This window comes from Euleptes europaea, chromosome 11 (assembly GCF_029931775.1).
Source record: "Euleptes europaea isolate rEulEur1 chromosome 11, rEulEur1.hap1, whole genome shotgun sequence".
Classification (NCBI taxonomy): domain Eukaryota; kingdom Metazoa; phylum Chordata; class Lepidosauria; order Squamata; family Sphaerodactylidae; genus Euleptes; species Euleptes europaea.
Window position 1 is genome coordinate 55827528 of NC_079322.1, and position 22972 is coordinate 55850499.

At 42.7% G+C, this 22972-nt stretch overlaps 1 protein-coding gene across 1 annotated transcript in view; it reads left to right on the top strand.

Moving 5' to 3' along the window:
• MRC1 (mannose receptor C-type 1) overlaps positions 1-22292 on the top strand; it is a 74622-nt gene extending 52330 nt beyond the window's left edge. Inside the window, exons 20-31 of the mRNA XM_056857099.1 lie at positions 1591-1691; positions 1864-2006; positions 4159-4273; positions 4929-5083; positions 6244-6346; positions 6784-7013; positions 9469-9634; positions 11545-11694; positions 13891-14007; positions 14765-14932; positions 18358-18405; positions 21989-22292. Coding sequence (XP_056713077.1) covers positions 1591-1691; positions 1864-2006; positions 4159-4273; positions 4929-5083; positions 6244-6346; positions 6784-7013; positions 9469-9634; positions 11545-11694; positions 13891-14007; positions 14765-14932; positions 18358-18405; positions 21989-22239 — 1747 coding nt within the window. The 3' untranslated portion in view covers positions 22240-22292. The remainder of the gene's footprint in view (positions 1-1590; positions 1692-1863; positions 2007-4158; positions 4274-4928; positions 5084-6243; positions 6347-6783; positions 7014-9468; positions 9635-11544; positions 11695-13890; positions 14008-14764; positions 14933-18357; positions 18406-21988) is intronic.
• Positions 22293-22972: the final 680 nt, after the last annotated feature.

The following is a 22972-nucleotide window of genomic DNA, read 5'->3' on the forward strand; positions in this document are numbered from 1 at the left end:
GGCAAGCCTGGCAGTGCCTCCTGAAGAATGCCAAAGAGCCCCCACCCCTCACATGGGATCCCATTCCAGAGACTCATGGGAATTCTTTTAGAACATCACTATGGAAGCTTCTTCTTTTTTTTTGTCCTGCTGTTCAATTTCTTGAGAGCAGAATACTGGAGCTTGTGACTGGGAATTCCCTGCCAGGCCCAGGCAATTGGGAAACCTAGGATATGAACTTCCCTGAATTCAGAAATTTGTGCTCCAGACTCCAGTATGAGCCAGACCCATAGCTCTTCATTTTTTGGACCAGGGTTGTACGGCATTCCCTCCTCTCCAACTGCTTCCAGGCAGCTAATCTAGCAGTCCTCATTTTCTTTCTAAGCAAATTTACCCCTGTGAACTATTATGAAGGCCTAGATGCTCCGTATTACTAGATGCTCCGTATTACTAGATGCTCTGTATTATTGCTTCCTGTAGGGAAACATGAGAGTTGCACTTTCCAGTGCCTCCAGACTCACTTAATTGAAGCAAGAGTAGGATTACCATCTTTAGGTTGGGAAATTCCTGGAGATTTAGGAGAGGAGCCTGTGGAGGGGCAGGGTCTGGGAAGGGAAAGGAACTCAGAGGGGTATAATACCATGCACTCCACACTCCAAAGCAGCCATTTCATCCGAGGGAACTGCACTGTAGTCTGGAAATGTTGTAAATAATTGTGGGGGATCTCCAGGTTCCACCTGGAGGTTGGCAACCATAAGCAGGAAACCTAGGCAACTACAAACCGACACACCCTGTCAGAAAATTATGCTCTTGAACATGCTCATGAATGTCCACATCTTCATGATGAAAGGACCAGAAAGCCTCTGTTGCCTCCTGAGAGCCTTCCTTGCAATTATAATGGCAACCCCACCATAGGGTTGCCAAGTGCCAGGTGGTGACCGGCAAACCCCCGCCAATCCACCTGGCTGCCCGCTGACCAGCTAAGTGTTGGTGGGCAACGCGTGCACGTGTGCCTGCCTGTGGTGACACGTCCCTTCCGGTTTACACCCAGAAGCACAGCGTCGCAAGGGGCCGGTTACCACTCAAACTCTCAGTTTGGGTGGTAAAAGGCCCATTGCAATGCGGCACTTCCGGGTGTAACTGCATTGCAAGGGTCCTTTTACCACTCAAAAGTTTGAGTGGCAAATGGCCCCTAGTGATGTGTTTTACAACTGGAAGTGCCGCATCGCAACGGGCCTTTTACCACTCAAACCGGAAGTGATGCAATTGCGGCTGCATGCAACCTCCCACCTCCACTCCAAAAACCTCCTGCCAAAGGAGACTGCGTACCTGGTAATGCTACCCCACCAGCAAAGGTACGTTTGCTACAGAAAAGGCCTGAACCTTCAAAAAGGGCCAGGGGAAACTTGGTTGAACTTTTTCTGGGTATTCTCTAAGAAATCTTTTATTTAAAAATAACCATTATAACTCGAATAGAGGCGGGGCAAATCACCAATTTAATAATAGAGTGTTTAATCTGATATTTGTCTGAAAAGTGGCCCCCTCCCACCTTGAATAATATTAACTATGTTGAAAGAAACAATATAAGTGAATGTTTTATTTTTCTTTTAGCTGGATGGATGGAAGCCCTGTGAACTATTTAGCTTGGGCACCCCATGAACCCAACTTTGCAAACAATGATGAAAATTGTGTGGTTATATACAGAACGACAGGTAGGTTGCTTTACCATCAACACTATTTTCTGCTTTGTTGTTTGGTTAAAGTAGGGTGAATATTATTCCTGAATACAATGCATAGATGCAACCATTTTAATGTGTACGAAATGCAGCAGCATTCTTTTTTGACAAGTGACTCACATTATATGACTTGTTTTCTCATGTTCAGGACTTTGGAATGATATAAACTGTGGTTACCCACAGCCTTACATATGTGAGAGACACAACAGTTCTATCAATGCAACAGCTGCTCCTACAACACCTTCCATTCCAGGAGGATGTCCAGAATCCTGGCTTTTGTTTGAAAATCAGGTAGAGTGGTAATTTTCTCTTTTCCAAGCAGCTGTGGAAAACCAAGGCTGCAATCCAAAACTTGCTTGCTAGGAAGTAAGTCCGATTGAAGTCACTGGAGCTTACTGCTGACTAAACATGCTTACAAACGCACAACATGAGCCATAAACATAAGTGTGTTGTGAGTAGGGTTGCCAGGTCCCCCCTCGGCTCTGGTGGGAGGTTTTTGGGGCAGAGCTGAGTCAGGGCTCGTGTGCTTGCGGCCGTGCCTACATAATCACATCACTTCCAGTTTACACCCAGAAGCGCCGCATCTCAGTGGGCCTTTTACCACTCAAACTGGGAGTTTGAGTGTTAAAAACAGGCCTTTTACCACTGAAATGGAGAGTTTGAGTGGTAAAAGGCCTGTTGCGATGTGGCGCTTCTGGGTGTAAACCAGAAGTGACAATATCGCGTCGGCGTGGCCGCACGTGTGATCCCCACTTCTAAGCCAGGCACTGAATTGGCAGGCAACTGCCCGCCAATCTAAGCAACCCGGCAACCCTAGTTGTGAGGCTGGTTTTCTGTAGGCCTTCAAAACTTTTAGCATGGACTTCAGGCTCTATTAACATTAATTAAAAAGCACTTCTTTCATTGCCTTCTACTTACTCATAACCAACCCGACAGTTAAACTTCAGGCCTTATAAGCTATACTCCTTCTTCATCCAGTATGAAAAATTGTTGGGGAAAACAGGGCAGTAAAATTCAAGTGGAGTACTAACAGTACTCCTGTAACAGTACTCCTGTAGAGGAAAAATTAGGGAGAAAAAAATGATTTGTAGAGCCCAGGATCAGAACCCAGGGAGAAATATTTGGGGTCCCATTCTTCAGAAATGGCATAGTATTTGTGTCCTAACAAGTAGAACTTACACATACAGTCTAATTCCCTTTTAAAGCCATTTAAGCCAGTGGCTATTACCACATCTTGTGGCAATGAATTCTGTAAGTCAGTTGTGATTCTGTCCTACATCATTGCAAGATGATATATATTCGGGTTGCCAACCTCCAAGTACTAGCTGGAGATCTCCTGCTATTACAACTGATCTCCACCTGATAGAGATCAGTTCACCTGGAGAAAATGGCCGCTTTCGCAACTGGACTTTATGGCAGGGGTGGGGAACCTTTTTTCTGCCAAGGGCCATTTGAATATTTACAATATCATTCGCAGGCCATACAAAATTATCAACTTAAAAATTAGCCTGCTATATTCTTGGGCGGTCCTAGCAGCTCCATAGCTAATGACTCTTCTGCAAGGGGGGGAAAGGTTCCTTTTCTTGGCAAAACAAACTCACATCCGCCTTGAATAGAGGCTATTCCTTTCCGCGGGAGGGGGCGGATCACCAGTCTTAGATCCTTCTGAGCTAGAGGTCTGAGCTAGAGATCTGCACCGCTTGCTGCAGTGGGCACTCTATTATATGGTGACCAACTTTTAATAATTTTAGGAACTGTATTTTATGGTTTTAATTTGTTTTCTTGTTATGTTTGTTGTTTTGATGTTGTTACTCGCTCTAAGCCCGGCCTTTGGCCAGGGAGGACGGGTTGTGTGTGTGTGTGTGTGTGTGTGTGAAGTGCCGTCAAGTCGTTTCCGATTCATGGCGACCCTATGAATCAATGTCCTTTAAAGTGTCCTATCCTTAACTGCCTTAACAAATCTGGTTACAAATCTGCAAAAAATTAAAATAAATAAATGAATAAATGCTCAATTACCAGATTATTAGGGTTGCTAGGTCCATTTTTGCAACCGGCGGGAGGTTTGTGGGGCGGAGCCTGAGGAAGGCGGGGAGGGAAGGGACTTCAATGCCATAGAGTCCAATTGCCAAAGCGGCCATATTTTCCAGGGGAACTGATCTCTATCTGCTGGAGATCAGTTGTAATAGCAGGAAATCTCCAGCTAGTACCAGGAGGTTGGCAAGTCTACAGATTATCGAGGGCATAAACATGTCTCTTCCCCCCCCCCCCCATAACCACAGCCACAAACTAATTGGCATCTTTACAAAAAATTGGTCAATTTTACTTGAGGTCTGGTCTGTGCTTTGATTAAGCCAGTTCATTAACAAGATAAAATAGCGGCCAAGTAATAAGGATGTAGGTTGAGAATTCCTAAACCACCATTTTCCTTTTGTCTTTTTTTTAGTGCTACAAATTATTTGGAAATGAGGAGAAAGACCAGAAGGATTGGCAGAGTGCACGAAAAATTTGTATCAACTTTGGAGGAAACTTGGCCACCATCCTTAATGAACGTGTGCAAGGTGTGATACCTTCATGGTGGCAGATAAAGCTTTGGCTAATAGTTATGAAACATCACATTGCCTGTTTTGTGACTTTCTTTTGCGGGGCCTTAGTAACATATCTTTCATGCACCTGCCTGTACTCTTTGGCATACTTCTACAATGCAATAAAATGCAAATAAAATAAAATGGAGAGAGGAGAATGATGTAAGCTGCTCTGGGTCCCCACTGGAGAGAAAAGTGAGATATAAATGAAGTAAATAATTGTGATTCAAAATTTTAAATAAATAATGTAGAAATGGTACTGTTACATGCCTTCTATTCGTTACAAGTATTTTGCGTAAAATAAATGGGAATTATGCAAATAGGTAAGATAAAGCCCATAGCATGTTACTAGCCAGAGGAACATTAGGCATGCCAGAATGAGGAATGATGCTCAAGATTTGTTATGAAATATCAAATACCCAGCCAGTCTCTGTGTAGTGTACCTTCTAAACATCCTTTTGCAGTTTCAATAACATTTTCATCTTTCATATTGCATAGTTCTTAAATTTATTTACGAGTTAGTGCTCAAGTGTTTCTTTTAGTTCATGCCGAAATCTGGCTCTTGTTTGGATAAATGATATCCCCAAATGTTAGCCATGCCTTTGTTTCCTCCCACCCCTTCTTTTTTTAGCCTTCCTCACTTTCCATTTAAATAATTTCCCAAATGATGCTTGGATTGGATTAAATGATGTCAATGAAGAGAAAATGTACCTCTGGACCACTGGAAGAGCAGTCCAGTACACCAACTGGGCCACAGAAATGGCATCATCTCGGTTTGACTCGTCGGTGGGTATTTGATGGCACATTCTTCCTAATCCTACAATATATTTGAATACTGCTCTGCTGCTGATTCATTTTTTATGCCTCTTTTCATGAGTCTCTTCAGTATGTAGGCCTAAAATTATAGCCACATGATTAAAAGAAAAGGCAATATGATTGGACAAAATCATTTAAAAGGAACAGCACATTACTGGAAGCAGTAGAGAGAGAGGTAGACAGAGAGGTAGAGAGATAGAAAGGTTGAGAGGTTGAGAGAGATAGAGGTAGAGTGGTAGAGATAGAGAGGTAGAGAGAAAGATCTAGATGTCTATGGTTGTTCAGATAGGGGTGCTAACTTTCAAGTGGGGCCTGGAAATCTCGCAGAATTACAACTGATTTTCAACTACAGAGATTGGTGCCCCTGAAGAGAACAGCAGCTTTGGAGGGTGGACTCTATGGTTTTATACCCCACTGCCCAAACTCTACCCTCACCAGGCTCTATCTCCATATCTTCAGGAACTTCCCAACTAAGTAGGGTTGCCAATTGCCAGGTAGTAGCAGGAGATCTCCTGCTAATTCAACTGATCTCGGATCACCTGGAGAAAAATGGCCGCTTTGGCAATTGAACTCTATAGTATTGAAGTCCCTCCCTATCCCAAACCCCGCCTTCCTCAGGCTCCACCCCAAAAATCTCCCACCGGTAGCAAAGAGGGACCTGGCGACCCTACAACTAAGTGTTAGCAACCTTGCTTGTAGATCAAAGTCTGGGGTGGGGGGGAAGGTGCTGTCATTATTCGGGCATTGAGGTGATGGCAAGGCAGATAACAAGAAATATGAGTCTTTGGGGCCAGGCCATGAAGGAATCCAGCAGACTGGATCAGAGATAGCAGGCAAGAATGATGTTGATGGTAGCCCGTGCAAAGACCAAACTTCACATGGAAGCTTGCCTTTATTGTCTGTTTGTGTTAGGAGGACTGCCTGTTTGAGTGAATGGAGTCACCTTTGAGTTTATAGAGACAGACCTCTGGAGTCTGTAGCCCTGCGTGGCACAGCCCAAGAGGAAATAGATCTGAAGTTCCTTCTTCTGTCTCTGACAACTCTGGAGTTACCCACCCCTGTGTAGGTAAGAGGGAAATGAGTGGTCTTCCCTTTACTATATTTAGTTCTTGTTTTTTCTTTCTTTATAGGAAGATTGTATTGCAATAAGAACCAAACCTCTTAAAGCAGTGGGGAAGTGGAAAGATTTTTTCTGTTCATCTAAGAAAGGTTACATATGTCAAACAAGTACAGGTGAGTACTCTGGCCAGTTGGCTGACCACGTTCCATCCATTAAAATAAAATTTATTTATCCAAAACTTTATTCCCATTATCTCCTATATGCTTCAATTAGAGCAATTGGCTTATGGGCATATAGAATATATTTAGACTAGTGGTTTTCCAGTTTTGCCACAGCAGGTTTACATTTTTTATTTTCCCAAAAGTACCATTTCTATTCACTTCAGTGGATTTTTTTTTAAAGGCAAATTTTGGTCTAGTCCCAAATAATGGAAAAGTGTTGAAAGTGCCATAATCACTCTCTTCCAATGAATATTTATCTTTCTGATAGAGGTGTTATATGTCTATAACCTTCTGTTCTTTTTCTTCTCTCGTGCAATTTATGAAATGGACTTATCTTTTTTTTTGTCAAGAGCAGTGCACCATATTTAATTTCCACCTTCCCTTTGCAGATCCCAAATCCTCTGTTGTTCCATCAGCCACACCTGCCCATTTATTCCATTTTCGTAATAGCAGCTACTTCTTCAGTGAAACCAAAATGACGTGGAAAGATGCCCAGAAAAACTGTGAACAACGAGACTACGATCTTGCCAGTATTTTAGATCCTTTCATCAACTCAGTCCTCTGGCTACGGATGCTGAAATATGGGGGGCCTGTGTGGATTGGCCTCAACAGCAATATGGTAAGTAGACTGCACATCTGCCCACAAAGTAGCATACACAGAGTTTTTTATCTGAGTTTACACGGCCCAGGCTAGCCTGATCTCATCAGATCTCAGAAGCTAAGCAGGGTCAGCCCTGGTTAGTATTTGGATGGGAGGCCACCAAGGAATACCAGGGTTGCTGTGCAAAGGAAGGCACTGGCAAACCACCTCTGTTAGTCTCTTGCCATGAAAACCCCAAAAAGAAGTCACCATAAGTCGACTGCGACTTGAAGGCACTTTACACGCACACACACAGTGTTTTTTCATGCTTCACTAATCGCAGGCGTTCAAGATAATGCAACTCAAATGGCATAATACGTTTAATCAATTGCATTTAGATGCATGGTTAAAAGGAGTGGATAGTATACCTTTTAACTGACTGAATCTATTAGATTGCCTTATATCATGCAATGATGAGAATGTCCACAAGGTATTTTTTACTGTGATCTGCTACCTCCTAGTGGACTGCAGCAAAATGAGATTGAATCTGCTTAAAGATATAGTTAAGGAGAAGTCCCAGGGACATTAATGCTGGAGACTTCTATTCATGATAGCACTTCCTCACAATTAATCTGATCTACCAGTGGTAACCATTCCTGAAAACATTAGCAGGGCATATCATAGGCAGGACTGGAGGGCCATTTGGCCCAGGCTTCACATTCACAGAGGGCCTCAAATTTAGTCTTGGAATGTTATTTCCAAATGAAGTTGTACATACAGTTGCAGAGATACACTGACAGGATTGAATGAAGACATTTATTATACAACTTTAAACTTGTGTGCCACACCATCTGCAGTGCACGTAGGGTTGTTGCCAGCTCTGGGTTGGGAAGTACCTTGAGATTTAGTGGGTGGATCTTGAGTAGGGTTGCCGGGTCCCTCTTTGCCACTGGTGGGAGGTTTTTGGGGCGGAGCCTTAGGAGGGCGGGGTTTGGGGAGGGGAGGGACGTCAATGCCATAGAGTCCAATTGCCAAAGCGGCCATTTTCTCCAGGTGAACTGATCTCTATCGGCTGGAGATCAGTTGTAATAGCAGGAGATCTCCAGCTACTACCTGTAGGTTAGGAAATCAGTACAGGGGCGACAAAAATGTACAATAACAATTACTGTTAAGTGCAACCAATGTTTATCCTATGGTGTCTAAATACAACTATACATATAAACATACAGTGTTATGTACAAGCATACAAAAATAACAAGCACAACCAAACAAATCCACATGGATGGTGACACAGACACTAACAAAATTCACAAAAATGCAAGGTCTTTGGCAAGGTGCTGCATTCTTCTATAAGTCCCATGCAGGTAAGTGTGCAATTCTAGCAGAAATACCAATTTTAGAGGAGTAACTTGATGGAGGATACGGCCGTTTCAAATTCTTATGGGTAGAATTCTTCATCAGTCCTTCATATAGATTCCTCTAATATTGCACATCTTAAAGATTAAATTTCAAAATGCTGGATGCATGTTAGTTCTCATGAAGGGTAGTTATCATTAAGACTGATGAAGAATTCTACCCATAAGAATTTGAAACGGCCGTATCCTCCATCAAGTTACTCCTCTAAAATTGGTATTTCTGCTAGAATTGTTCTCCTCCTCCTCCTCTCTTGACCTCTGAAAGGCCCTGACTAATAGACATAAGAGTCTTGGTCACCCATAGCCTGGTAGTATAAAAGGTAGGCTAATGTAACCCGCTCTACAAGGTGCTGCCTTTCAAAATTATCCAGAAACCACAGCTAGTACAGAAGGCAGCAGTCAAGATACTGGCTGAGACTCACTGCCAGAATCATTTCCTCCTCATAGTGCAACAGCTACATTGGTTCCTAGTTTATTTTCTGGGCCTTTAAAGCCTTTAATGGCCTTGGACCAGGGCATCTGATGGCCTGGTCCTGCATCCGTATGAACCTGCCTGTACCTTAAGATCTTCTTGGGACGGGCCATCTCTGCATGCCAATTCTGCAGAAAGTGGGACTGATGGACACGTGGAGTAGAGCTTCCTCTTCCATGGTCCCCAGGCTCTGGAATACCCTCTCCCTCAAGAACCAGTTTTTTCCCTTATTGATTGGCTGTCCAGAGGGGGGATAAATTATCCCATAAAGTTGACTTTTTGTGCCAGGCAGGTAATATATTTGCAGGCAAGTTATATATTTGCTATATGTTGCTGTAGTTTAAGGTTTTTAGTTAAGTTGGGCTGAGCACTGGTGTGTCTTGTTAACATCTTGTTTGATTTTATTATTTAGCTGATGTATATTTTAATTCACTTTATTTTATGTAAATGTTATTTTTCAAACTTATTGTAAGCCTCTCTTAAGGAATTTTTAAGCCGAAGGGTGAGGTATAAACCCTGGCAATAAATCAAAAGCTCATCTTTCCAATCCTCTTATGGTAATGAATTAATCACTATGGCCTCTTACCCATCATATGCTATTTTTTAGACCAATGGACAATATACATGGATTGATAAGTTCAAAATGAAGTACACTAAATGGGCCGCAGGAGAACCGAAACAGAAATTAAGCTGTGTGTATTTGGACCTTGATGGAATGTGGAAGACAGCATCATGTAATGAAAACCATATCTCACTGTGTAAATTATCTGATGGTAAGTAATGCAAGGTATTTTTCATGTTACATTGAACTGTATGTCATTTGGGCAGAAGAAACATCTAACGAGGTAACTGCTCAAATCCTTTTGTAATGAACAGTAGTTGCTTTCATCTTTCACAAAATTCTGCACCAGGCAAAATATCAAACAAAACCAATAATTCTTAAAAAAAAAACACACAACAATGTTTTGAGAATATTACAAGACGCTAGAGTTGCCTGTTGCCCAGTTCTCTACAGGCATGACCAGTTTCCCCCCTTTCTGGACAGCTTCCAGATGAGGGGTTTTTTTGCCTATAATGGAGGGAATGGGAGAGAGGCTGATTTTCATTTGTTCTAGGGCCAAACTACTCATGATTAGTCTCCCAATGCTAAGAGAAGGGGGAAATGGGGAAATTCTCATTTCTGCCAGAAGAATGGTAGTTAGGCACAACCCAGTGATGGTTTATTGGTATCTATAAAATTAGAGTATTCATAGAAATACCACTTTCTAAAAAATGCTCTCTATGGTGCTTTCATTATTCAAAATGTTTCATATACATGATCCCATAAACTTTACTTTGTTATGTAAGAAACCCTCCTGCTGGATGAGACCAGTGGTCCATCTACTCTAGCATCCCATCCCACACAATGAAAAGCCACTTGCCTGGAGAGCCAACAGAGCATAGAGGTCAAGGCTTCCCCTGATGTTGCCTCCTACCACTGAGTTTCAAAGGTTTACTGCCTCTAAATATGGAGGTTTCCTTCAGTCATCATGGCTAGTAGCCACTGATGGATCTCTCCTCCATGATGTTCCTCAAAAATATAACATTATTATCCCCCTATGGCATATGAGGCTGAGAGAGTAGCTTGTTTACAGACACTAAGTAGTGAGTTTATAGCTGAAGTTTGAATTGGCAGTCTTCATTCTCTTGGCCATGATGCTATACCAGCATAATGCAGAGAAATTCTTCATTCAAAAGAGTGTTCTTACTGAGAAAGGAAGGTTTAAAATATAGTAAATAATAAGTAAAGAAAGGAATTAATTAATTAATTAGTGTCGCTTCAGAAATAAGACCAGCTAATTATGTGTTCCATATCTAGGAACAAAAATGGGTATGGAAAGCATCCTAGTCACATCTAATTTGACTCTTAACTAGGGACACATTCATGATGAGGTACAAATTGCTTCAGCTTTTCTGGGTGTCACCTGAGGCATCTCTCTGGAAGAATGATATTTAGTGTTTCTTCTATCCTTACTCATTACTCAGTATACAAGACCATTTATCTTTTCAGAATATAATTTAAGCTATCCATAAAATAAGGGTGCTATCCTTTGTGGAGTGTAAATTGAGATACACTTTTAGCTGATTCTGATACTGGTGACTCATGGTGTGATGAACAAAGAGTTAATCTGTGAGAGAAGCTCAGAGAAAGGGAGTGGGTGGAGGTAAGGGAATCTCTGTTCTGAAGAAAGGAATTGAGTCTGTTTTTGGTAACCTGCGTGTTCAGTAGCTGTGTTTGACTCTGGGAACCTGAGGGTTCAGTTTTACCTAAGCTATTGTGAAACAAATCTTGTGGAGTGACACATGGTGTCACAACATCCTGAGTTGCTGGATCAGTGTCCATTCTCTACTATGGATATGCTAAGAGAACATTTGATTTACACGTGTTTGCCTGTCTCCTTCACTTGGAAAACTTGGAAGTCTTCCTCCAGCCTAGGAGCCTTCTTCTAGCTTGTGGCTCTTTTTCCAACAGAAGAAGGACTTAAGTTAGAACAAGTCTCCTGGCTAGCGGAAGGCTTCAAAATCTTTCTAGTGCAGTTCCTAGTATACAAGCCAATAGTTTGACCTTAGCTATGGTTGCATGAATGTTTAGACAGCATTGTCAGGCTTGTTAATGGTTTCCACGGAACTTCTGTTTTTCCAGTGAAGGCACCTACGGAACCTCCTCAACTTCCAGGAAAGTGTCCAGAATCAGGGGATAAATCCTGGATTCCTTTCCGTGGCCACTGCTACTACTTTGAATCCTCATCTAGAAAGCCTTGGGCCAGAGCATCGTTAGACTGTTTAAAATTAGGCAAGTAGCACCATTCATTTGATGAAAAATGCAACTAAGTATATGTCTTATAATTATATTTTTGGGGTTTATATTCCAATTTTTAGCCCAAATGGTTTCCAAAATAGGTTATACTTAAAACTCTACACAATACATGGAGCAGTCATTGGCAGAGTCAGCTAAGTGGGGCATGATGTGTGGGGATACCCAGAAGGTTTATTTTATTCCCAGTGCTCTTTAATCTCTACATGAAACCATCATCAGAGATCATCAGGAGATTTAGATTGCGTTGTCACATCTCCTTTTCCAAGCCTACAGAAGCTGCTGTGAAGATCCTGGGCCAGTTTCTTGAGGTTGTGGTCAAGTTGCTGAGATTCAACAAACTAAAGCTTAATCCAGACAAGATGGACGTGATGCTGGTTGGGAAGGCAGAATGTTTGGCTGGTGTTGATCTACCTGATTTAGATGAGGTTAAGCTTTCCATAGGGTACTCCTGGACCTGGGCTTAGGTAGTCATTACCTCATGTTTCATAAAGGTATTATATAGATGATATTTTTGGCTTTTTGGATTTCCCTTGGGGCCGCTATGAAGACAAGAAAGAACAGCACAGCGGGTTGGATTCAGACTAATTTTTCTGCTCCTTTAAGGCATTCTGTCAGTGGAACAGAACATTCCGGCATCCCCCCTCCCACTGCAGCCCACTGATCTTTCCAAAATGCTATTCCTTGGAGACGGGAGATCCTCAAGAACAGCATGAGAGGTAAATCAAGGGCCTGCAGCAAGAAGAGGGAATTGCTGGAAGTTACACCACCCCTTCCATTAGTGGATAATTTACTCTGTATCTAACCCACTACTTTCAGGTAATAAATAAGGCTGCACACTCATTTTCTTCACTCTGTGTGTGTATGTGTGCATACGTGGTCTTGGCGACCTTATATCTGCGCTTAGAGAATTATGCACTCTTGAACCAGAGAGAGACAGAGACAGAGAGACAGAGACTAGGCTAAAATTAAACATCCATATATGCAGTTGGTTTGGAGCCACAATGAGCAGAATTTCACCAGATTTCCCTCTGTACTTCAGCACTTTCTTTTTTAATTTTAACTATCGTTATGTGCGCCAGTGTTGTGCACCTGTTAAAAAGAGAGAAAGAGATTTGCCAAAGTGATTTATAAGTAGGGTTGCCAGGTCCCTCTTTGTCACCGGTGGGAGGTTTTTGGGGTGGAACCTGAGGAGGGTGGAGTCTGGGGAGGGGAGAGACTTCAACGCCATAGAGTCCAATTGCCAAAGCGGCCATTTTCTCCAGGTGAACTAATCTCTATCGGCTGGAAATCAGTTGTAATAGCAGGAGATCTCCAGCCTAGATAGAAATCCGTTTGGTCCCTCGTTGAATTTGATATGATTGTCATGAACTTCTTTAATACGTGTAGCTGATGAAGCCATGTGCGAAACGTGTGCATGATCTAGACGACACGTCCGGGCACCTCTTCTGGCACCTCCTCGCTGTGGTCCTTGTTTTTGACATCTTGTGTTCAGCTACCGAGAAGCACAGGAAAGTCTATTATGGACAGCTATATTGTTTTTATGTGATCCAATGGACAATTTCCTTAGTTATATTGCATATCTTGCTGGACCATTTATGCTAATTGTATAGAAAAACTTTGATTGTGTTTCCCTTTAATTCTTGTATATATGTTCACTTCTTGCACTTACCTGCACTCTTATAAATTTATCCTTTGTTAACATTACCTTGGAGTGCTGTTTGGATCTCTTCCAGTACCTGAAAGTTGGCAATCCTATTTATAGGGCTTTTTTAAAAACAAAACAAAAAACCTGTGTCAGTTTCATTGGAGAATAGGATGGAGTGGGGTGAGGTGAGGTTGATAAAGAAAAGGAAGCAGAACTGGGCAAGGGAGCCATGCCTGTTAATAGTGACAGAACATATATCTCCATTCAGGGGCAACAGGTTAGAAATAGGGAACAAATATATTCTTAAATGTGTATAACTCCATCAATAATACAATGAAAACTAAAAATGCAATATAGTGGCCCTGTGTGAAAACCCATAAACATCCCATCCAGACATACAATGCTTGAACTAATTATATGAGTTCAGGTAAAACGAAATAGGATTGTATCCATTCTAAAGGAGATCAGTGCTTTTGGTTTAACAGCCCAAGTTAATCTTCATTTGTTTTCTCGCTGATACTTTGCAGATTCTGCTCTAGTTTCAGTAGCTGATGCAGCGGAAGCGCGTTTTATAGCAGAAAACACCGAAGAACTTGAAAGTAAAACACGAACGTTTTGGACAGGAATGTTCAGGAATGTGAATGGTACAATTTTAAAAATATTTTAGTATTTTCTTGCCTAAACAACAAATATTTGTTTTAAACAAACAGTCTAAATATTGACAAATACAAATGAAGATTTAAACTGTACCGTATGGTCTTGAAGCCTTCGCTACGTCACAACAGTTTCACCTATAATGAAAATGAATGTGAGGTTAAATACATGGCTCCAAGAGATCAAATAAGAGTTCTGCAGTTAAAGGTTGAGAAAATTAATCATTGACCAGTCCTGGGCCATGTCTGCACTTACAATTTGCAGCTCCGATTTCTGCGGGCTTTCCTTGCATGTTCCCACTTCATCACCCGAAGGATTCTGAGGATGTCTCCAGAACACAATTCCTCCACATTAAGCGCATTCGCTTATTCGTCGAATTAAAAAAATAAAACGTCTTCCACCTCCGGAGCCTTAAAATGGGAACATGCAATGAGTATTAAATCCACTTCCTGCTGCCAGCCAATCCCTGCACTCCCCCCGCCTCCTTAGTAACGCCGACCAATCGCCGTCCTTGCTTGGAGCGCCGACTGGGCATGTGTGGGAGCATGCCGGTCGGGATTATCAAATGCAGCGGAGAAAGGAGGCGTGGTGGGAACAGGAATTTAAAGGCGTTTTGGATATTTGCGTACTGGACGCGTGTAACTTGCGAGGTAAGTGGCTAGTACGTTCACGGGCCTGCTTACTACAAGCCAGAAATTATCAGGAGTTTTACTCACTTTCTCAGTATGTTTTCTAATTTAATATTAGGCAATTGGTTATGGCTGGACAACAGTGTGGTGGATTTTGTCAACTGGAATGTAGGAGAGCCTTCACCTCAAACAGAGGAGGACTGTGTGGAAATGTATTCCTCATCAGGCACCTGGAACAATGCTTATTGCACATCCTATGCAGGATATATTTGTAAAAAACCAAAAGGTAAGTGATATCATTAATACTTAATTATGTGTACTAATTTAGAGGAAGGTGGAGTGAAAATTGGTGGAAGGAACATTAATAATTTGAGATACGCAGATGACACCACATTACTGGCAGAAACTGGTGAAGGCTTGAAATGGCTATTGATGAAGGTTAAAGCAGAAAGTACCAAAGCAGGATGCCTACTGGGGAATTAAACAGCTTTAAGGTTGGTGATGAAGAAATTGAAATTGTCCAAGATTTTCTATTCCTTGGCACCCTCATCAACCAAAAAGGAGACTGCAATCCAGAAGAAGATTGAGTCTGGGAAGAGCAGCCATGAATGAGCTAGAAAAGACCACGAAGTGTAAGGATGTGTCACTGGCAACCAAGTTCAAGATTATTCATGCTATAGTATTCCCTGTTACCATGTATGGGTGTGAAAGTTGGACAATGAAGAAGCTGACAGGAAGAAAGTTGATTCCTTTGAAATGTGGTAACGAGGAGAGTTTTATGGATACCATGGATCGCCAAAAAGAGAAATCAATGGGTTCTACATAAAATCCAGCCTGAACTCTCCCTGGAAGCTAAAATGATTAAACAGAGGCTATCCTTCTTTGGTCACACTATGAGAAGACAAAAGTCACTGGAAAAGAGCATAATGCTAGGAAAAGTTAAAGGCAGCAGAAAATGGGATGGATTCACTCTATCAAGCAAGCCACAGCCCTCAGTCTGCAAGACCTGAGCAAGGCTGATAATGATAGGACATTTTGGAGGTCATTAATTAATTTTTTTAACTTATGATAACCCTATAGGGGTTTCAAGGCAACAGATGTTCAGAGGGGGTTTACCATTGCCTGCCTCTGTGTCACGCTCCTGGTATTCCTTAGAGGTCTCCCTTCCTAATATTTGCCAGGGTTGACCCTGCTTAGCTTCGGAGATCTGATGAGATCCACCTAGCCTGGGCTATCCAGGTCTTATTAATTCATAGGGTCGCCATAAATTGGAAGTGACTTGATGGCACTATACCCACACACACAATTTCTGTGAGTCATTTACTCTGTTGCAATATCCATGCTTACTAGCGTTTTAAAAAGGGAGGTGCGCAGATGAGCATTCAAAAACGCCACCACAATTAGGGTCTTTCAAAGAATTATTGAATTTAATGGAAAACGAGAACAAGAGAGTTGCATAAAATAACCAAGCCTAGGAGAGAAAGGCCTCCTCCACCATCTCTTACTACCTGCTGTAGCAACAGCTGATTTAAGTTTAATCTCTGACTAGAAATGAATATGTCCAAAAACTGGATATGGTCCACCACAAACTATTTAAAGGATCTCTCTCTCTCTCTTTTTTTTTTACAATGGAACATGGCTCCAATGCAAAGTTGGAATGATGACAGAAATAGGAATTCTGCAGTATGAACAGGAAAGGTTTATTGAGAAAAACCAAGGTACAGTGAAGGAAAAAAGTATTTGATCCCCTGCTGAATTTGCCTGTTTGCCCTCTGACGAAGAAATGATCAGTCCATAATTTTAATGGTAGGTTTATTGTAGCTATGAGAGACAAAATAACAACAGGAAAACCTCCAGAAACCCAGAAGACAAAAGTCAGAGATTGATGTGCATTATAATGAGTGAAATAAGTATTTGATCCCTTTGCAAAAGATGACTTAGTACTTGGTGGCAAAACCCTTGTTGGCAATTACAGAGGTCAGACGTTTCTTGTAGGTGGCCACCAGGTTTGCACACATCTGAGGAGGTATTTTGTCCCACTCCTCTTTGCAGATCCTCTCCAAGTCAGTAAGATTTCGAGGCTGATGTGTAGCTACTCAACCTTTTGATGGGATTAAGGTCTGGAGACTGACTAGACCGCTCCAGGACCTTAATGTGCTTCTTCTTGAGCCACTCCTTTGTTGCCTTGGCCATGTGTTTTGGGTCATTGTCATGCTGGAATACCCAACCTCGACCCATTTTCAATGCCCTGGCTGAGGGAAGGAGGTGCTCACCCAAGATTTGACGATACATGGTCCCGTCCATCGTCCCTTCGATGCGGTGAAGGTGTCCTGTCCCTTTAGCAGAAAAACACCCCCAAAGCATAATATGTCCCCCTCCATGTTTGATGATGGGGATGGTGTTCTTGGAGTCGTAGGCAGCATTCCTCCTCCTCCAAACACGGCGAGTTGAGTTGATGCCAAAGAGCTCGATTTTGGTCTCATCTGACCACAACACTTTCACCCAGTTCTCCTCTGAGTCATTCAGATGTGCATTGGCAAACTGCAGACGGGCCTGTACATGTGCTGTCTTGAGCAAGGGGACCTTGCGGGCTCTGCAAGATCTCAGTCCTTCACGGCGTAGTGTGTTACCAACTGTTTTCATGGTGACTATGGTCCCAGCTGCCCTGAGATCATTGACAAGTTCCCCCCGTGTAGTTCTGGGCTGCTTCATCACCATTCTCATGATCATTGCAACTCCACGAGATGAGATCTTGCATGGAGCCCCAGAACGAGGGAAGTTGACAGTTAGGGTTAAGGTTAGGGTTGTCACCTTCTCACCAAGCTGCTTGGCAATAGTCTTGTAGCCCAGTCCAGCCTTGTGCAGGTCTACAATCTTGTCCCTGACATCCTTGGACAGCTCTTTGGTCTTGGTCATGGTGGCTAGTTTGGAATCTGATGGATTGATTGCTTCTGTTAACAGCAGAACCCTAACCCTTACCCTAACCCGGCTGGTTGATAGGGGATCAAATACTTATTTCACTCACATCAATCTCTGACTTTTGTCTTCTGGGTTTCTGGAGGTTTTCCTGTTGTTATTCTGTCTCTCACAGCTACAATAAACCTACCATTAAAATTATGGACTGGTCATTTCTTCGTCAGAGGGCAAATGGGCAAATTTAGCAGGGGATCAAATACTTTTCCCCTTCACTGTACATGCATGCAATCAGTTTAATAGTAGGTGTTGGTCAACATGCAGCAGGACTAAAGAGCCCATGGATGTTTGTCCCAGCTTCTGCACAATATTTATCCACAGTGGGCAATGTGGATCTCAGAGAGGAAAGGATTAAAGAGGGAGAGAAATGAAAAGGCGCAGCAAGGAGGGAGAAGGTACCACCTGTCTTTTTCTTATTTATTTTATTTATTTCATTTTATTCTCACAACAATCCAGGGAGGTAGGTTAGGCTGAGAGAGTCTGACTGGCCTAAGGTCACCCAGCAAGCTTGCATGGCATGAGTGGGGATTCGAACCTGGGTCTTCCAGCTGCTAGTCTGACATGCTTAACTACAACACCACACTGGCTGTGTATTGGGATGTTGCCTGGATAGCTTATAGCATTTTGGGATCTAAAGATCCAGACGGGCACCATCTGATCTGGTACAATATAAAAGTATTATACAGTAACACATTTTGGAACACATGTTAAATAAATGTTTGTCTTCTATTGTTGCAGTTATAGAAGCTGTGCCTACTATTGCTATGAAGCTTCCAGAAAATAAAGGTAAGATTTTTCTAACCAAGTAAGGCACATATGAAAAACCAAGAATAATCAAGACGTCTTTTGAGTATCTTTTTAGACTAAATGGAAGGTTGCCAAGTCTGATGTGGGAAATTGCTGCAGATTTAGGGACGGTGCCTCAGAAGGGCAAAGTTTGGGGAAGGGAGGGAGCTGTACAGGGAGGTGATGCCATAGAGTATGACCTCCAAAGCTGCCATTTCTTCCAGGAGAACCGGTCTCTGTGGTCTGGGGAACAGCTGTAATTGTTAGAGAGCACCTTGCGGTAGGTAAAGATAATCCCCTGTGCAAGCACTGGGTCATTACTGACCCATGGGGTGATGTCACATCCTGACATTTACTAGGCAGACTATGTTTATGGGGTGGTTTGCCAGTACCTTCCCCAGTCATCTTCCCTTTACCCCCAGCAAGCTGGGTACTCATTTCACCGACCTCGGAAGGATGGAAGGCTGAGTCAACCTTGAGCTGGCTACCTGAAACTGACTCCTGTCAGGATCGAACTCAGGTCGTGAGCAGAGCTTTTGACTGCGGTACTGCAGCTTACCACTCTGTGCCACGGGGCTCCTAGGTTGGTAGCCCTCACTAAATGTCATATCTATTTCATGCCAAATAGATCAGTCTTGCTTCATCCTCTTTTCATTCACTTCTACTTGGTGGTTAGAATATCCTTTTAGATGATAATTTGGTACTGTGTTGGTCTGTGCTGCTTTGTTTTATTTATTTAGGAAATTTTATGTCACCTCTCCAGAAACCTGCCTGAGGCAGCTTACAAAATAAAGATAATAAAAAATTAAAAGATATTGATTAAAATTTAGCATTAACAGCTCAGCTTAGCATCATCAATATATCTAATTCTCAATGTGGCCACAGACGTTTCTACAAGGCTGAGAAAAGCTCCAGGTTTGCAGAAAACTCTGGGGAAGGGGGAACCACTAGGGGTTTAACTCCCCAACAATAGAAGCAGTGCCTGTAGCATTGATAAACAATAGCTTATTGTTAAACATTTTGACAATAAGGGCAGTTCAGTGGTGAAATCAGTTGCCCAGGTACAGTGAGGGAAAAAAGTATTTGATCCCCTGCTGATTTTGCCCATTTGCCCTCTGACGAAGAAATGACCAGTCCATAATTTTAATGGTAGGTTTATTGTAGCTGTGAGAGACAGAATAACAACAGGAAAAACCCCAGAAACCCAGAAGACAAAAGTCAGAGATTGATGTGCATTATAATGAGTGAAATAAGTATTTGATCCCTTTGCAAAAGATGACTTAGTACTTGGTGGCAAAACCCTTGTTGGCAATTACAGAGATCAGACGTTTCTTGTAGGTGGCCACCAGGTTTGCACACATCTCAGGAGGTATTTTGTCCCACTCCTCTTTGCAGATCCTCTCCAAGTCAGTAAGATTTCGAGGCTGATGTGTAGCTACTCGAACCTTCAGCTCCCTCCACAGATTTTCGATTGGATTAAGGTCTGGAGACTGGCTAGGCCACTCCAGGACCTTAATGTGCTTCATCTTGAGCCACTCCTTTGTTGCCTTGGCCGTGTGTTTTGGGTCATTGTCATGCTGGAATACCCATCCTCGACCCATTTTCAATACCCTGGCTGGGGGAAGGAGGTGCTCACCCAAGATTTGACGATACATGGTCCCATCCATCGTCCCTTCGATGCGGTGAAGGTGTCCTGTCCCCTTAGCAGAAAAACACCCCCAAAGCATAATATGTCCCCCTCCATGTTTGACGGTGGGGATGGTGTTCTTGGGGTCGTAGGCAGCATTCCTCCTCCTCCAAACACGGCGAGTTGAGTTGATGCCAAAGAGCTCGATTTTGGTCTCATCTGACCACAACACATTCACCCAGTACTCCTCTGGGTCATTCAGATGTGCATTGGCAAACTGCAGACAGGCCTGTACATGTGCTATCTTGAGCAAGGGTTCTGCGGGCTCTGCAAGATCTCAGTCCTTCACGGCATAGTGTGTTACTAACTGTTTTCATGGTAACTATGGTCCCAGCTGCCCTGAGATCATTGACAAGTTCCCCCCGTGTAGTTCTGGGCTGCTTCATCACCGTTCTCATGATCATTGCAACTCCACGAGATGAGATCTTGTATGGAGCCCCAGACCGAGGGAAGTTGACAGTTAGGGTTAGGGTTGTCACCTTCTCACCAAGCTGCTTGGCAATAGTCTTGTAGCCCAGTCCAGCCTTGTGCATGTCTACAATCTTGTCCCTGACATCCTTGGACAGCTCTTTGGTCTTGGTCATAGTGGCTAGTTTGGAATCTGATGGATTGGTTGCTTCTGTCAACAGCAGAACCCTAACCCTAACCTGGCTGGTTGATAGGGGATCAAATACTTATTTCACTCATTATAATGCAAGTCAATCTCTGACTTTTGTCTTCTGGGTTTCTGGGGGTTTTCCTGTTGTTATTCTGTCTCTCACAGCTACAATAAACCTACCATTAAAATTATGGACTGGTCATTTCTTCGTCAGAGGGCAAACGGGCAAATTTAGCAGGGGATCAAATACTTTTCCCCCTCACTGTATGTTGTGGATTTGCCCTCCTTGGAGGTATTTAAGGGGAAATTGTATGATTATTTGTCAGTATTTTAGTCTGCTGATTTTGGAATTCATAAGAATTTTATGTGGGTTCTCAAACGTTCTTAAATTTTACTAAATGCTTAAATAGCACATGGTGTTTTGAATTGTTCAAAGTCTTCAGCCCCACCATTTTAAACTACAGACTCTGGCTTATATCCAAAATTGTCTTTCCACTAACAGTGGAGTCTTCTTTGGAACAAGAATGCTTGTTCTGGTTGAAGCAGTATCTTCTGCTGTCGGAAGACTCCTTGCACTAGAAGAAGGCTTATTCTACAATTCTACGAGTCTATCCTGGAGATCAAGCCTTATGAGGAAAGGCTGAGGGAGTTGGGAATGTTTAGTCTGGAAAAGAGGAGGTTGAGGGGGGACATGATTGCTCTCTTTAAGCATTTGAAGGGCTGTCACAGAGGAGGGCAGGAAGCTGTTCCTATTGGCAGCAGAGGATAGGACATGCAATAATGGGTTTAAATTGCAGGAGGAAAAGTAATGGCTGGATATTAGGAAAACAATTTTTACAGTAAGAGTTGTTCAACAGTGGAATCAGCTACCTAGGAAGGTGGTGAGCTCCCCCTCACGGGCAGTCTTTAAGCAGAGAAAAACTTGTCAGGGATGCTCTAGGCTGATCCTGCATTAAGCAGGGGTTTGGACTAGATGGCCTGTATGGCCCCTTCCAACTCTATGATCGATGATGCTACGACTCAACTCTGTGTATTTTTACTCAGATGTGTAATTGTTATGTTGAAATACATGTTTACCCAAAGAGAGGCTGCTTTTGATTAGAAATAATTTTATTGCACCCTAATTGGGCCTGCAGTCATGTCATTATTTAGGCATAGTTAACCCCTTTGATGCTTAGAGGACAAAGTTTCATTAGCGAGAAGAATGAAATTGGGAGAACCCTGATATTTCCAATACCTAACTGACTGCTATTTACATCAGTCTTGTACTATTGTAACTACTGTAAATTAATTTACAGAACCAAGAAAGACGGAAGAGATTCCTAAACCATCCCACAGCAAGGCTACTGTGGTGGTTATAGTAGTGATCCTCATCCTATCCGGAGCTGCTCTTGCAGTTTACTACTTCTATAAGAAGAGGAGTCAGAGGGCGCTGCCAGATGACAACTTTGAGAACTCTCTCTATTTCAATAGTGATGCAGCTCCTGGAACTAGTGATACAAAGGACCTTGTGTTGAATATGGAACAAAATGAACATGCTGCCATTTAGTCTGATGCAATATAAACTGTGTCCTGTTGTAATAAACAGATGGAATTCTTGAACACTGTGCCCAAAATTAATTTTTCCCATACAAAAGAGTTACAGTGACCCCCCCTTTATTCCAGTGTGTCCTTGAACACTAACAGCAGTATCTACATTTTGATCTCATGACAATTCCCTAAATGAAGCCATTATTTTTTTCAATGGCCAAAGTAGCTAGAAAACAGTGTGGCTGGATAATAGGGGGTAGCTGTCTACACTTAACAGGCTATCCATTCTAAAAATCAGGGCCATGAAGTGGTCCTACTGTCAACTCCTGGATCTTTTTGGACTGCTGTATGTTTTCTGTGCTGTCACTGCTATCTCACTTGGAAAAGAGTGAGCAGTGATAGGGGCAGTGGCGGATCTACATTTTTGGGGCCCTGAAGCTTGAACTGTTATGGGGCCCTTTCGCAACCAGCAATAATAGGGCAACATCCAACAAGGCCCTGGCCCCATCCTGATGGAATGTTCTTCCAAGTAACATCAGGGCCCTATGTAGGGATGCCAACCTCCAGGTAATAGCAGAAGATCTCCTGCTATTACAACTGATCTCCAGCCGATAGAGATCAGTTCACCTGGAAAAAATGGACTCAATTGGACTCTATGGCATGGAAGTCCCTCCCCTCCCCAAACCCCACCCCAAAACCTCCCGCCGATAGCAAAGAGGGACCTGGCAACCCTAGCCCTATGGGACCTTCAG